General features: G+C 44.3%; 1 protein-coding gene across 1 annotated transcript; it reads right to left on the reverse strand.

Annotated features, from left to right (window-relative positions):
* Nucleotides 1–2,162: 2,162 nt before the first annotated feature.
* Nucleotides 2,163–11,208, reverse strand: LOC118397936 (serine/arginine-rich splicing factor 6-like). The gene is made up of 6 exons (XM_035792786.2): nt 10,998–11,208; nt 9,731–9,921; nt 7,818–7,930; nt 4,943–5,160; nt 4,467–4,532; nt 2,163–3,124 (listed from the first exon to the last, which is right to left on the reverse strand). The coding sequence occupies exons 1-6, from the start codon at nt 11,102–11,104 to the stop codon at nt 2,632–2,634; spliced, it is 1,188 nt and encodes a 395-aa protein (XP_035648679.2). The 5' UTR covers nt 11,105–11,208; the 3' UTR covers nt 2,163–2,631.
* Between the last annotated feature and the right edge of the window lie 4,423 nt (nt 11,209–15,631).

Below are 15,631 nucleotides of genomic sequence, written 5' to 3' on the forward strand. Positions count from 1 at the left end.
ACTGTTGACTGACCAACCGACCATTTTAATAGTACGCTAGCCTGTTAGTGGTCTCAGACATAATTTAAAATAGGCTACATACATCCATCCATGGACGAATATGGTAGGCTAAGCTTATCTTAAAATAATTCGGATTTCTACATGCTTTGAGTGACAAACAGAAGAAGCCTACACCCATACAATCATATAGGTATTTAAATGTGCCTGGGAAACGGTGATTCATATACCAATTATATACGTCCCTACTCATTCAAATGAGCTTTAATGGCAGCAATTAATAATTGTGATAACTAAAACATTGGTTGAACTTGGACATTAATTATATTCCCATAGTTATTCATTATTCTCATTGCTAAGGAATAGTTATTTCATTGACAGCGAGGGCATTTATTTCAACACGGATGGAATACTGTCCAATTATTACTACGCCATCTTGTGGCTAAACAAGGGCACATAAACACCAAACCTATGGCCCGCAATGGGTCACCATCCGTTCTTGTTGCCACGATAATTGTGTAGTAACCCGGTTGCCAGTCTAATTCTGCGCTTACCAAATCCTTATCACGCCAAACATGTTATTGCATTGCATTTGGCACGACTATGGAGCCCCAAAGTGGAGGTGTGTCATAATACCCATAAAACCTAGCGGTCCACCATTCATTTTTCTCGTAGGGAAGTTTGGACTTGTAAAATAAAGGCTGTTTCGTGTTGGCGTACCCTGGCGTTACGTTTTGATAACCATGTAAATCTCTCTTGGACAAGGTGACTGATTAATATAGACTCAATTTACTCTGGTTTGAAATTGCTTATTAGCATTTCATTTGCTGGTAATTTGTTGATGGAATTTATAGCTTTAAATTAATTATTAGAATAGTCCACTCAGAAACCATATAATTGTAGAAATTGACAAGAATCAGAAAGTTGAGTTGAGTTTTTTTATTTACAGGGACAATGCACATTAATCAACGTTTCAGTAAAAGACCGCAGTCCCTGGGCAGGTTATTAAGAACAATTACAATATAGACAATAGCAACATAGGACAAGCAAGACATAGCGTACAGACAGAGCAATATAGGACAAGCAAGACGTAGCATACAGACACAGCAATATAGGACAAGCAAGACGTAGCATACAGACACAGCAATATAGGACAAGCAATACGTAGCATACAGACACAGCAATATAGGACAAGCAAGACGTAGCATACAGACAGAGCAACATAGAACAAAAAGCAGCAAGACAAAATTCATAAAAGCAACAAAGTGTTTCCACACCTCACAAGCTACGGTCAACAGACATGGAAAGCGGCAACACACAGCTAGGGACATGCGTCTTGTGTTTCGCACAAGATTTTCCCAACTTAAGAGCTCGTGCTTTCTAGGGATGTAACAGAATCATAAAGTTATAATTAATGTGTGTAGTCAAACAATGTGTCTATTATAGTGTCTCGAGGGAGAGGACAGGGAGTGATTCTCACGGTGTTTTCACGGCCCATAATCTTTTGTCGGCCGGGTAGCAGGACATTGTGTGAATGTGTGTGCGTAAAATGAATGCAAATGTATTGATAAACGTCCCCTTGTCCTACAGAGATTTACACTGTTATCAAAATATCACCCCAGGGTAAAATCCCCTATGGTTCAAATGAATGGTGGAAAAAACATTTCCGTTTTGACTGCTAGGTTTTTATGGATATGAGTCATATAATAATATATGCCATTTAGCAGACGCTTTTATCTAAAGCGACTTACAGTCATGTGTGCATACATTCTACGTATGGGTGGTCCCGGGAATCGAACCCACTACCCTGGCGTTACAAGCGCCATGCTCTACCAACTGAGCTACAGTGCTATCATGTGGTACTCTTAAAGTTACGAGAGGTTGACATGATAGCACACCTGGGACCAAGCGAGTGGTAGTTAAGTTCCAACTGCACTAATCTCAGCACCCAGAACTAAATGTCTTCTGTGGAAAAACAAAACCTACAACTTCCAACAATTCAGCCATTTTCTTTCAACTCGAAGACGTCCTCCTAGCCAGTTCTGAAATGTTACTGTTGAAAAGTAATATCCCCAGTATAAATAGAGTAAATTACACACACACACACACAAAGGGTAAAATGTGTATTATTTAAATCTTATTTAAGTGACGAGACAAACTAAGCATTCCAGATCAGGCGTTGTTTATTTAAGTAACTGGGTAAAAGGATTTCCCACGAAGTGAAAAGATGCAACAACGGAATGAAACAGCTACCACCCTGGCACAACATCGACAGCACAGTATGCTAGTATTGATACAAAGTTTAAGACACTTTACTACAGCACATTCCCATTTCAACTTAGAAAAATCTATCCAAGCAAATACCCTCGAACTTCCTTCACATATTTAATATCTTACAAAACACCTGGATTAAGAGACTACCGGAAAAAGAAGCAGAATGACCAACAAAACACTGTATATTTAAAAGAAATGGGGAATATTGAGTGAAAGACACTGAGCATGAGGAGCCAGTTTTTTTTCTACAACTATTTTATCAAAAAACGAAAAGGGACAGACGCAGGGGTGGTGGATAGGGGACGAGAACAAACAGGGGGGAGGGGGGGCACGACTGCTGGGTTATGCTGCCATCCCAGCTCAGGACTCTGATAGAGAGCGGGAGCGAGAACGAGACGCGGAGCGAGATTTGGAGCGGGACTCTGAGCGGGAGACGGAGGGGGAACGGGAGCGGGCTTTGGCCGGAGAGGGAGATGGAGATTTGGACTTTGACTTGGGTTTGGATTCGGCAGGGGTGTGGGAGCGAGAGCGGGAACGGGCGGCCCCCTTCTCAGCTACAGCTCCCTCGTCGTCGCTCTTGGCCGGCTCGCGGCTCTTTGAACCCGACTTCCGGGAGCGATCCTTAGCTGCTGATCTGGAGCGGGACCTGGATCTAGACTCATCCTTCCTGCTCTTCTTCCCTTCTTTCTTGCTGCTCTTTTTGCTCTTGCTGCGGCTCCTGCTGCGGCTCTTGCTGCGGGCCCCGCGCCCCTCCTTGGCCTTGTGGGCACCGTTGGTGCGCTCCTCATCTCTGCTGCCCTTGGTCTTGTCCTTCTTGCTGTGGGAGCGGCTACGGGAGCGGGAGCCAGCACCCCTGGGAAATAGAAAGGAGCAGACAGTTACCTCATATGCACTTGAAATGAGGCGATGTAGAAATAGCCACCACTCCCCGAGCACTAGCTGGTTAAGACATCTGTCAGGACATCTGGGGAGCTACACCAGGTCCATATTGAGGCAAGAGCTCTTGGTAAACAGATTTGAAGAAAACCACAAATTGTAACTTGCTACTGTTGATATCACTTGAGTGCAACAAGTCTGCAAAAGAAAAGTCTACAAAGAGATCCCTCAGAAAATGGCACCCTCTTCCCCATATAGTTCCAAACGGCACCATATAGTTCCAAACGGCACCCTCTTCCCTATACAGTTCCAAACGGCACCCTCTTCCCCATATAGTTCCAAACGGCACCCTCTTCCCCATATAGTTCCAAACGGCACCATATAGTTCCAAACGGCACCCTCTTCCCCATATAGTTCCAAACGGCACCCTCTTCCCCATATAGTTCCAAACGGCACCCTCTTCCCCATATAGTTCCAAACGGCACCATATAGTTCCAAACGGCACCCTCTTCCCCATATAGTTCCAAACGGCACCCTCTTCCCCATATAGTTCCAAACGGCACCATATAGTTCCAAACGGCACCCTCTTCCCCATATAGTTCCAAACGGCACCCTCTTCCCCATATAGTTCCAAACGGCACCATATAGTTCCAAACGGCACCATATAGTTCCAAACGGCACCATATAGTTCCAAACGGCACCCTCTTCCCCATATAGTTCCAAACGGCACCCTCTTCCCCATATAGTTCCAAACGGCACCCTCTTCCCCATATAGTTCCAAACGGCACCCTCTTCCCCATATAGTTCCAAACGGCACCCTCTTCCCCATATAGTTCCAAACGGCACCCTCTTCCCCATATAGTTCCAAACGGCACCCTCTTCCCCATATAGTTCCAAACGGCACCCTCTTCCCTATATAGTTCCAAACGGCACCCTCTTCCATATACATTTTCAACCCTCTTCCCCATATAGTTCCAAACGGCACCCTCTTCCCCATATAGTTCCAAACGGCACCCTCTTCCCTATATAGTTCCAAACGGCACCCTCTTCCATATACATTTTCAACCCTCTTCCCTATAGTTCCAAACATCACCCTATATAGTGCTCTACTTTTGACTGAAGCCCAACAGGCCCTGGTTGCAAGTAGTGCACTACATAAGGAATAGGGTGCCATTTGGGACACATGTCAGGGGTCACCCTTGGGTATGGGTCAGGGGTCACCCTTGGGTATGGGTCAGGGGTCACCCTTGGGTATGGGTCAGGGGTCACCCTTGGGTATGGGTCTATGAGTTAAACGTTGCCTGCACTCTGAGCCTCACCTGGAGCGGGAGCGACTGCTGCTGTCACTGCGGCTCTTACGGGACCTACGGCTCCTGGAGCGAGACCTGGAGACGGAGGGAGGAGAACGTAGATTCACGGTAAGCCATGTACCCTGAGGGGTTAGGGTGATGCGAGTTCATATGTAGTTGTGAACTGGTGGGAAAGCAATACGTGTGTGTGTGTGTGTGTGTGTGTGTGTGTGTGTGTGGCAACTGAAATCGCCACATCCCCTCCAATACAGAGGCCATGTTTAAAAGCAGAAATTCTACTCAGTCGCTGATTATAGATTGACTGACCCTCAAATCATCTTGCATAATTCCATACAACTACTCATTATGGTTTGTAGATAAGCCAGTCTCAGTGTGCATTCCAAATGGTAGTCTATTCCCCACAGAGCCATACGGGGCCGGGCCCTTTGTCAAAAGCAGTGGACTAGAGTGAGATTTTTGGGACACAACCCCACATTCTTATTTACCGGGAGCGGCTACGACTGCGAGAGTAAGAGCGCTTGCTGCGCTTGGCCCCGGGGCGGTCCTCAATCAGCCGGATCTTCCTGCCGTTCACCTCTGTGCCGTCCAGCTTCTCCAGGGCTCTCTTCATGTCAGAGTATAGCCTGAACTCTATCACTCCCTCGTTCCTGCGCCCCTTATTGGTGTCAGCATACGTCACCTCACCCGCCTGCCTCATGTAGTCCTGGTGAAGGACAGGAAAGGTGGGGATAAGGTGAGAAAACCAAAGATCCTATTGATATAAATCACTTAAATGTGGTATGTTAGACATGTGTCATGATATATACACTGCTCAAAAAAAATTAAGGGAACACTAAAATAACATCCTAGATCTGAATAAATGAAATATTATTATTAAATCTTTACATAGTTGAATGTGCTGACAACAAAATCACACAAATTATCAATGGAAATCAAATTTATCAACCCATGGAGGTCTGGTTTTGGAGTCACACTCAAAATTAAAAGTGGAAAACCACACTACAGACTGATCCAACTTTGATGTAATGTCCTTAAAACAAGTCCAAATGAGGCTCAGTAGTGTGTGTGGCCTCCACGTGCCTGTATGACCTCCCTACAACGCCTGGGCATGCTCCTGATGAGGTGGCGGATGGTCTCCTGAGGGATCTCCTCCCAGACCTGGACTAAAGCATCTGCCAACTCCTGGACAGTCTGTGGTGCAACGTGGCGTTGGTGGATGGAGCGAGACATGATGTCCCAGATGTGCTCAATTGGACTCTGCTGACACACTCCAGCCACATGAGGTCTAGCATCGTCTTGCATTAGGAAGAACCCAGGGCCAACCGCACCAGCACATGGCCTCACAAGGGGTCTGAGGACCTCATCTCAGTACCTAATGGCAGTCAGGCTACCTCTGGCGAGCACATGGAGGGCTGTGCGGCCCCCCAAAGAAATGCCACCCCACACCATGACTGACCCACCGCCAAACCGGTCATGCTGGAGGATGTTGCAGGCAGAACGTTCTCCACGGCGTCTCCAGACTCTGTCACATCTGTCACATGTGCTCAGTGTGAACCTGCTTTCATCTGTGAAGAGCACAGGGCGCCAGTGGCGAATTTGCCAATCTTTGTGTTCTCTGGCAAATGCCAAACATCCTGCACGGTGTTGGGCTGTAAGCACAACCCCCCACCTGTAGATGTCGGGCCCTCATACCACCCTCATGGAGTCTGTTTCTGACCGTTTGAGCAGACACGTGCACATTTGTGGCCTGCTAGAGGTCATTTTGCAGGGCTCTGGCAGTGCTCCTCCTGCTCCTCCTTGCACAAAGGCGGAGGTAGCGGTCCTGCTGCCCTCCTACACGTCTCCTGATGTACTGGCCGGTCTCCTGGTAGTGCCTCCATGCTCTGGACACTACGCTGAGAGACACAGCAAACCTTTTTGCCACAGCTCACATTGATGTGCCATCCTGGATGAGCTGCACTACCTGAGCCACTTGTGTAGGTTGTAGACTCAGTCTCATGCTACCACTAGAGTGAAAGCACCGCCAGCATTCAAAAGTGACCAAAACCTCAGCCAGGAAGCACAGGAACTGAGAAGTGGTCTGTGGTCACCACCTGCAGAACCACTCCTTTATTGGGGGTGTCTTGCTAATTGCCAATAATTTCCACCTGTTGTCTATTCCATTTGCACAACAGCATGTGAAATTGATTGTCAATCAGTGTTGCTTCCTAAGTGGACAGTTTGATTTCACAGAAGTGTGATTGACTTGGAGTTACATTTTGTTGTTTAAGTGTTCCCTTTATTTTTTAAGTATATATATCCTATATATATATATCCTATGTACTTGTATGGGTGGGAAAATGGCAGGAAATCCCAGATATATGCATCGCCATAAAAGTTTTGCTAAGTTCGTCCTGTTGTACATTGCTCTCAGTCACTTTGTTTTGGTACCGTCATTAGCAGAGTATACACACAAACCCAACTTTAGCTCCGAGAAGCCGGAAATTAAATAACAAATGAGAAAGTAGATTGTGCCGATGGGCACATGGAACCTTATCGCGCACCGTAGTTTTAAAAAACCCCGCAGTGGATAGTGCTTAAACACTGATTTTAAACAATGAATCTTCTGCAGTGTTGGGAACGTTACTTTTAAAAACGGATTGTTTAGTTCCATTATGTTTAACCTTTATTTAAACCAAGCCAGTGAGTTAAGAACAAATTCTCATTTACAATGACAGCCTAGACCGGCCAACACCGGAAGACGCCGGGCCAATTGTGCGCCACCCTATGGGACTCCCAATCACGGCCAGGTGTGATACAGCCCGGATACGAACCACGGTGTCTGTAGTGACGCCTCTAGCACAGAGATGCAGCGACTTAGACCTCTGCACCACTCGGGAGCCCATTAGAGGTAACTGGTTACGTTACTTACTGTGGAAAGTAACAGGTTACATTACTTTTTGCGTTACCAAAACTAAAAACCCTCTGAAGATGCCTTGCATGTGTTGGTCCTTCTTATGCCCAGTAGATGGAGCACAGTACCTTTGAATCGCTTGCAATAGCCTCATCCCTAATCTATAACTCTGGCGGTACCAACATGTAATAATGACTGATGCAAAATAAAATAGATTTTTTTTACTTTACCTTCTATAAAAAGTAGCATTACTTAAAATCGACAAACTAACGCATTAAGTTACCCATAACCACAAAAGAGTAATCAGAGTACTCTAAAGTATTAGCCCGACACAAACGTACACGTAATGGTTTTGTGTGAAAAGGGCTCAAACGTTCTCGTTCTCCAAAACATTAACGTGGGATGTCGAAATTACAAGGAAGAGAAGAGTATTATCATTAGCGTGGCTGAATAACGGGTCACCGTACCTTCAGGTCCTGCCAGCTGCAGCGACTGGACAGGTTCTCGACGATCAGCCGATAGTCTGTCCTTGCCGGTGGGCCATATCGGTCTCTGCCACCACGCCCATAACCACCCCCGCCTTCAAAGGTAACAAGGACAGAGCAGCAGTAATTACGGCAGGGGACACACTGATGACAGCCTCAATACTAAACCTCAAAAAGCTACATTCTGTAAACAAAATGGCCACTTATAAAATGGGGAGGGGCGGGAAAAGACAAACTATCAACAAACAAAAAAAAGATGAAAGGAAATCAAACCTGAACACATTACTCTGGTCTAGAAAACTCAAGAACACTGACATATGCCTTCCCCTCAACAAGATCTAAACAAATGAATAACTACCTGATTCAAGTTTCCGTAGAACTGAATACAAAAACTGTACATACAAACTTAAAATCAAAATGAAAAGCTAGATTAAATTTTTTTTTTAATTGGCTGAAGACAGTACTTACGGTGACACTAAAGTTAAAGTTTCTAACTAGCACATCTAAATATATATTCACATTTGTTTCAGGCACCTATAAGAGCTCAACCCACATCTGTTCCTAACCCAATGGCATCCTCACCACCCGGCCTGGGACTAATGGGACAAGCGGTCTTCATTCACATTGGCTCCCTTTTTTGGTCTGCCCAGGGGCCCAGAATGGTCAAACCACACTCTTGGTTGGAAAGGGGACACCATGGCCAGGCCAGCAATAGGGGCAGGCAGTCAGCAAAGGACTCTTTTAATTAAAACATTGGAGGTTCTTTGTTAAATCTTTACCTTTATTATTCAACATTCATTTTAATTAAACAAAAATAAAAGAATCCTGAATTAAACAGATTACACAAGACTCTCAAATTACTCAAAACAAATTCACTTGTTAATTTATTCTATTCAAATCACAATTCATTTATCAAGCAAATATTCTACTGTAGTAAATCTCAAGCTAGTTTCCCTCTCATTTCCCCCTGACAATTCGAATGAACACGAGTGTGTTTGTTTCCGTGTAACAAGTTAAATCAAGCATACCCTCTCCCAAGATAACGGCATGTCATTGGTGGCAGTGGTGCATGTAATTCGAATTCCCTCAACTACTCAAGAGTAAAATGTCTTCTCTACACCCATTAGTCAAACAATTACAGTGGAGTACCATGAAGGGCTTAGTACGTCTGTAGTACGAGCTCCGCGAAGGCTAGAGAAAAGGGTGGTTTCTCTAACCCGGCAACCTGTCCTACACGCCTGAGTGTAGTCAGAACAATGGCAACCACTTCTCCCTGAAACTAGCTGAAATTACAGCAAATGGGAGAGATCTTTATGTGGAAATGCCCTCTAAAAAAAAAACGAAAAACAACTTTGTGGTGGAATCATCCTTATACAGTGTGGTGGGAATGTGGAGTGAGCCGAGCACAACCCAAATTACGGATGACAGTGCCAGCTGTGACCATGTATACTAGTAGGGTACTGCCTGTGTATATTTTTTACTAAGTTTCCATCACTACTATCCCCAAGGAAGCAATAAGCCATTTAACAGATGGCACTTAAAGACACATCTTCAAGACGTAAAACCACTTAGGTAAAGAATGGACGACAACTGATGCTCCCCAGTTGCATTTGATTTGATGTGGCAGCATTAACTATATTTGAAACATAAAATTGTGCTTTGTGGTTGTCTTAGCTAGCTACCTTAAGCTGAATGCAGTCGGCCTGGATAAGAACGTCTGCTAAACAACCAAAATGTTAATGTAAAAGAACCCAATTACAAGAACTACAACCACCAAGGACAAACTTGAGATGTTATGCAGTAGTGGCCTATCCCACATACTATGCACTGCCATGTTGGCCCCCTCAGTCTCAAATCCCCACTAATGTTAAAACACCACTGTATTCTATACTTACTTCTTCCTCCTCCTCCGCCGCCACCACCTCCTCCTCCTCCGCCTCCTCCTCCTCCTGAGCCGTAGCTGCCGTCCCGCCGCGGCCCCTTTGTGTGTTCCACAATAACCCTCTCCCCACACAGGTCTTTCCCATTCAGGTCATACACAGCATCATCTGCATCGCGGGGGTCATCAAATTCAACAAAGCCATACCTTTACACATAGGAGACAGTATGTTAGGCCAGAGATGAGGTGGCACATAGATTTGGGATCAAATGACGTGAGTAGTTAAAAACTACCAACGCCAGACCCAAATGACCATGTCATATATCATAATGCAACATTTTATTATCTTCTCATATTTGCCACTATTACTGCAGGGTGTTAGAGGGGCCACATTAATTCAACGTGTGCGTATGGTCTAGTTCAGAGTACTGTTAGCTAGCTAAGAGAATATTGAGTTTAGTCAACATTGTGTTTTGACCCATGTACCTACAGTAGCTAACATGATTTTGACTGCCATTCATACTGGTAGTTAAGAGTGCTTGTAAATGGCCTTGTAAATGTTTGACCCGTCCACCAGATACAATTATATGCCAGTAGACACCATCATCGTCGGCTGTACAATCATTCCGCTACACTCGCAATAACATCTGCTAACCATGTGTATGTTGTGACCAATACAATTTGATTTGTAACGCAAGCTATCCACTGTAACCATGTTACATAAACAGTATCTAAACGACGCCTGTTAGGGAGTAAATAAATTCATTTTCGTAACGTTATGCGAGTCAATATAGCATTCGATTGTTGTTTGAAGATGCTAACTAGTTAGCCAACTTAGTTATGAGGAAGTCATACACGTGAAACTAAGGTTACCTCTTCTGACACGTGGCTGCGATTTCATTCAAAGAAAAGAGCGCCTAGTGCGTTTTAGCTGGCTAACTAACTAACTAACATGGTGTCCTCGGTCTAAACAAACACGACAATGAGGTGCTCCTAGCAGTTTAGCTAGCTAGCAAAACACGATTGACGCTAGCTACAGTATGTTAACTCCTTAACCCACGCTAGTCAACTTTGCTTCTATAAGCAAAAACGCTTCTCAAATTCTTAACTAGCTAAGTATATAATAAATAGGTCTTCAAACTAAAGTAATTGACGTGACTCTCCCAATAAACGCCAGTTAAAACATTGATTCAAGAGGCTCGGGCCTGGCAACGAGGACTAGGCCACAAACACAACGCGGCTAGCTATACCACAGAGCGAGACGAGGCGTTCATTTTGTTTACCCGTTTTTCAGGTCAACTTCAAGTATCTTCCCATAGCCTTTGAAGAACTTCTCCACGTCCTTTTCTCTTGCTCGATAGCTCAATCTTCCAATGTAAACTCTCGACATGTCCCCGTGCTGATCTTTGTGTCCCTTCACAATCTCGGGAACACAGTGGCGCGTTGGGAAATGTTCTGCCAATGTCAATGACCACTCAAGTCCCGCCCACCAGGCCTGAAAACGAGCCCCTTCTTTCTCCGTCACAGGAGAGGAGTTACCACATTCATCCAATAGGGGTCTCCATAATGACAATCTAAACCTTCTCTGCGTTTCAATTCAATTCAATTCAATTCAAGGGCTTTATTGGCATGGGAAACATGTGTTAACATTGCCAAAGCAAGTGAGGTAGACAACATACAAAGTGAATATATAAAGTGAAAAACAACAAAAATGAACAGTAAACATTACACATACAGAAGTTTCAAAACAGTAAAGACATTACAAATGTCATATTATATATATATATATATACAATGTACAAATAGTTTCTCCCTTTGTTATTGCTTCATCATACCAAATTATTATTTAATCTGAAGTGATTGATAGTTAACGGTTAAAACGTATGTTTTTTTTTCTCTCTCTCTCTCTCTCTCTCTCTCTCTCTCTCTCTCTCTCTCTCTCTCTCTCTCTCTCTCTCTCTCTCTCTCTCTCTCTCTCTCTCTCTCTTCTCTCTTTCTCTATCTCTCCAGAAAACATTATTTTTGAAATGGTGTTAACACAATGTGAAGTCACATTGCATTTTTCCCCCATTTTTTTAAAGCCCCAACAGTGCTTGTTGGTCAATTTTATTACATAAATGTTTTTAATTCATGCGTGTCCTGATGTCCCAGTCATCCATCACTCTAGAGCAGGTATTCTCCCAGGAGTACGAGCAATGCCGTCGGGGGTACGCCAAATAAAAATGTGATTCACATAAATAAATAAATAAAAAAGTACATTTATATTTTCCAACGGGGCTATACATTTGGGTGAGTTTTTTTCTCACCTGAGTAGCCTCGTTTCACTGCCAAAAATACAATTTAACCATTTAGTGTTCAGCGAAATAACAACACAATGTCAAATACAGGTACCCTGATGTAGTCAAATAATGATCATCCAATTACATTAACCGTTACTCTCTCGCGGGAAACCTTCCCTCTTGCGCAGACATTTAGAAACGAAACATGAAATTTGAAAAATAAGCCACATACTGTTTTGAGCGAGAATAAAGACGACCTTTGAGTAGTAATACATGTATAAAAGCAACAGATTACTGCTTCGCATACAAGCCAGTGAATTATATGCGTTATAGCTGGATGAGTCAACAGATGTGGCGGGCCTGGCACAGCTCCTGATATATGTCCATTGCGTTTATTGGGGGTCAATTAAGGAGGACATCCTCTTCTGCAAATCACTGGAAACCAGGACAACGTGAAAGGATATTTTTAAAAGTACTGGACAGTTTTGTGACATCAAATGGACTTTGGTGGTCAAGATGTGTTGGTATCTGTACTGATGGTGAAAAAGCCATGACAGGGAGACATAGTGGAATGGCGCTGTTCCTCCCGAAGCCACTTGGGTACACTTCAGCATCCACTGAGAGGCTCTTGGGTACACTTCAGCATCCACTGAGAGGCTCTTGCTGCAAAGGGAATGCCTGACAGCTTGAAAGACGTTTTGGACCCAGTGAAAATGGTTAAAGCAAGGCCTCTGAACTCTGGTGTATTTTCTGCATTATGCAATGATATGGGCAGCGACCATGTAACGCTTTTACAACATACAGAAGTGCGCTGGTTATCAAGTGGCAAAGTATTGACCTGTTTTTTTTTCATTTAGAGACAAGCTTAAAGTTTTCTTTACTGACCATCATTTTTACCTGTCTGACTGCTTGCATGATGACGAGTTTCTCACACGACTGGCCTATCTGGGTGATGTTTTTTCTCGCCTGAATGATCTGAATCTGAAATTACAGGGACTCTCCGCAACTATATTCAATATAATAATAATAATATATGCCATTTAGCTGACGCTTTTATCCAAAGCGACTTACAGTCATGTGTGCATACATTCTAAGTATGGGTGGTCCCGGGAATCAAACCCACTACCCTGGCGTTACAAGCGCCATGCTCTACCAACTGAGCCACAGAAGGACCAATGTCCTGGACAAAAACTTAGACTATGATTAAGAAGTTGGAGCTCTTTTCTGTCTGCATTAACAAGGACAACACACAGGTCTTTCCATCATTGTATGATTGTTTGTGTGCATGTAACCGATGTGAAATGGCTAGCTTAGTTAGCGGTGGTGCGCGCTAATAGCGTTTCAATCGGTGACATCACTTGCTCTGAGACCTTGAAGAAGTTGTTCCCCTTGCTCTACAAGGGCTGTGGCTTAAAGATGCATCAATGGTGGCTGTTGTTGATGTGTGCAGAGGGTCCCGGGTTCGGGGCGAGGAGAGGGACAGAAGCCATACTGTTACATGCACATGAACTCAAGCTTACGGACAATGTCAAATGTGATATAGTACGCAGGTACTTTCCCGAAACAGACGACACAAACAACTGGATTAGTTATCCCTTTCATGCCCTGCCTCCTACATGTAAAGGTGTAGCCTAGATTACAGTATTAACTTCAGCCTCTCGTGTCCATACCATTGCTGACATGAGGGAGGCTGCAGAAAATGTAGCCAAACTTTCATTTGACTTTTTAATTACATAAATATAGGCTAAATACCAGTCACGTTTGACAATTATAATGTAGGATAATTAACATGAACATCTAAAGTCTTGATTCTGTTGACAGACTCAAGGCACAGTTCATTCAGATCAAATGGTCACAAGAGCGGAGAAAAAGGCCTTCTGACCCAACTTCTGTCCCACTGGGAATGTGATGAAAGAAATAAAAGCTGAAATAAATCATTCTCTCTACTATTATTCTGACATTTCACATTCTTAAAATATAGTGGTGATCCTAACTCACCTAAGACAGGGAATATTTACTAGGATTAAATGTCAGGAATTGTGAAAAACTGAGTTTGAATGTATTTGGCTGAGGTGTATATAAACTTCTGACTTTTTCATTATTTTTTTTCTTCTTGGGGGGCGCTGTTGGAGGGGTCTCGAATGGTTGAGGGACAGTTATTGGGGAACTGTGGGGGGATCTTGGAGGGTTCGAGTTCACTTTTTTGGCCAGGTGGGAGATCTGTCAACGTGCCCTTGAGCAGGGCATTGATCCTGGATGCTTCTGTGTGTCGCTCTGAATGGGAGTCTGTTGGATGACTGGTGTGGTGTAGTTGTTGGATGGGAGTCTGTTGGATGACTGGTGTGGTGTAGTTGTTGGATGGGAGTCTGTTGGATGACTGGTGTGGTGTAGTTGTTGGATGGGAGTCTGTTGGATGACTGGTGTGGTGTAGTTGTTGGATGGGAGTCTGTTGGATGACTGGTGTGGTGTAGTTGTTGGATGGGAGTCTGTTGGATGACTGGTGTGGTGTAGTTGTTGGATGGGAGTCTGTTGGATGACTGGTGTGGTGTAGTTGTTAGATGACTGGTGTGGGGTAGTTGTTGGATGACTGGTGTGGTGTAGTTGTTGGATGACTGGTGTGGTGTAGTTGTTGGATGACTGGTGTGGTGTAGTTGTTGGATGACTGGTGTGGTGTAGTTGTTGGATGGTAGTCTGTTGGATGACTGGTGTGGTGTAGTTGTTGGATGGGAGTCTGTTGGATGACTGGTGTGATGTAGTTGTTGAATGACTGGTGTGGTGTAGTTGTTGGATGACTGGTGTGATGTAGTTGTTGGATGACTGGTGTGGTGTAGTTGTTGAATGGGAGTCTGTTGGATGACTGGTGTGGTGTAGTTGTTGGATGGGAGTCTGTTGGATGACTGGTGTGGTGTAGTTGTTGAATGGGAGTCTGTTGGATGACTGGTGTGGTGTAGTTGTTGAATGACTGGTGTGGTGTAGTTGTTGGATGGTAGTCTGTTGGATGACTGGTGTGGTGTAGTTGTTGGATGGGAGTCTGTTGGATGACTGGTGTGGTGTAGTTGTTGAATGACTGGTGTGATGTAGTTGTTGGATGACTGGTGTGGTGTAGTTGTTGGATGGGAGTCTGTTGGATGACTGGTGTGGTGTAGTTGTTGGATGGGAGTCTGTTGGATGACTGGTGTGGTGTAGTTGTTGGATGGGAGTCTGTTGGATGACTGGTGTGGTGTAGTTGTTGGATGACTGGTGTGGTGTAGTTGTTGAATGACTGGTGTGGTGTAGTTGTTGGATGACTGGTGTGATGTAGTTGTTAGATGACTGGTGTGGTGTAGTTGTTGGATGACTGGTGTGGTGTAGTTGTTGGATGGGAGTCTGTTGGATGACTGGTGTGGTGTAGTTGTTGGATGGGAGTCTGTTGGATGACTGGTGTGGTGTAGTTGTTGGATGACTGGTGTGGTGTAGTTGTTGGATGACTGGTGTGGTGTAGTTGTTGGATGGGAGTCTGTTGGATGACTGGTGTGGTGTAGTTGTTGGATGGGAGTCTGTTGGATGACTGGTGTGGTGTAGTTGTTGGATGGGAGTCTGGTGTGGTATAGTTGTTGGATGGGAGTCTGTTGGATGACTGGTGTGGTGTAGTTGTTGGA

The sequence above is a fragment of the Oncorhynchus keta genome, chromosome 19 (genome assembly GCF_023373465.1).
Source record: "Oncorhynchus keta strain PuntledgeMale-10-30-2019 chromosome 19, Oket_V2, whole genome shotgun sequence".
Lineage (NCBI taxonomy): Eukaryota > Metazoa > Chordata > Actinopteri > Salmoniformes > Salmonidae > Oncorhynchus > Oncorhynchus keta.

What these genes read in the sequence shown, in the direction of transcription:
- LOC118397936 (XM_035792786.2), bottom strand. Translation starts at nt 11,104, where the DNA reads ATGTCGAGAGTTTACATTGGAAGATTGAGCTATCGAGCAAGAGAAAAG. An exon ending in GCAGCTGGCAGGACCTGAAG is followed by an intron (nt 5,161 to 7,817) that starts GTACGGTGACCC and finishes GTCCTTCACCAG; the next exon opens with GACTACATGAGGCAGGCGGG. An exon ending in AGCAGTCGCTCCCGCTCCAG is followed by an intron (nt 3,125 to 4,466) that starts GTGAGGCTCAGA and finishes TCTATTTCCCAG; the next exon opens with GGGTGCTGGCTCCCGCTCCC.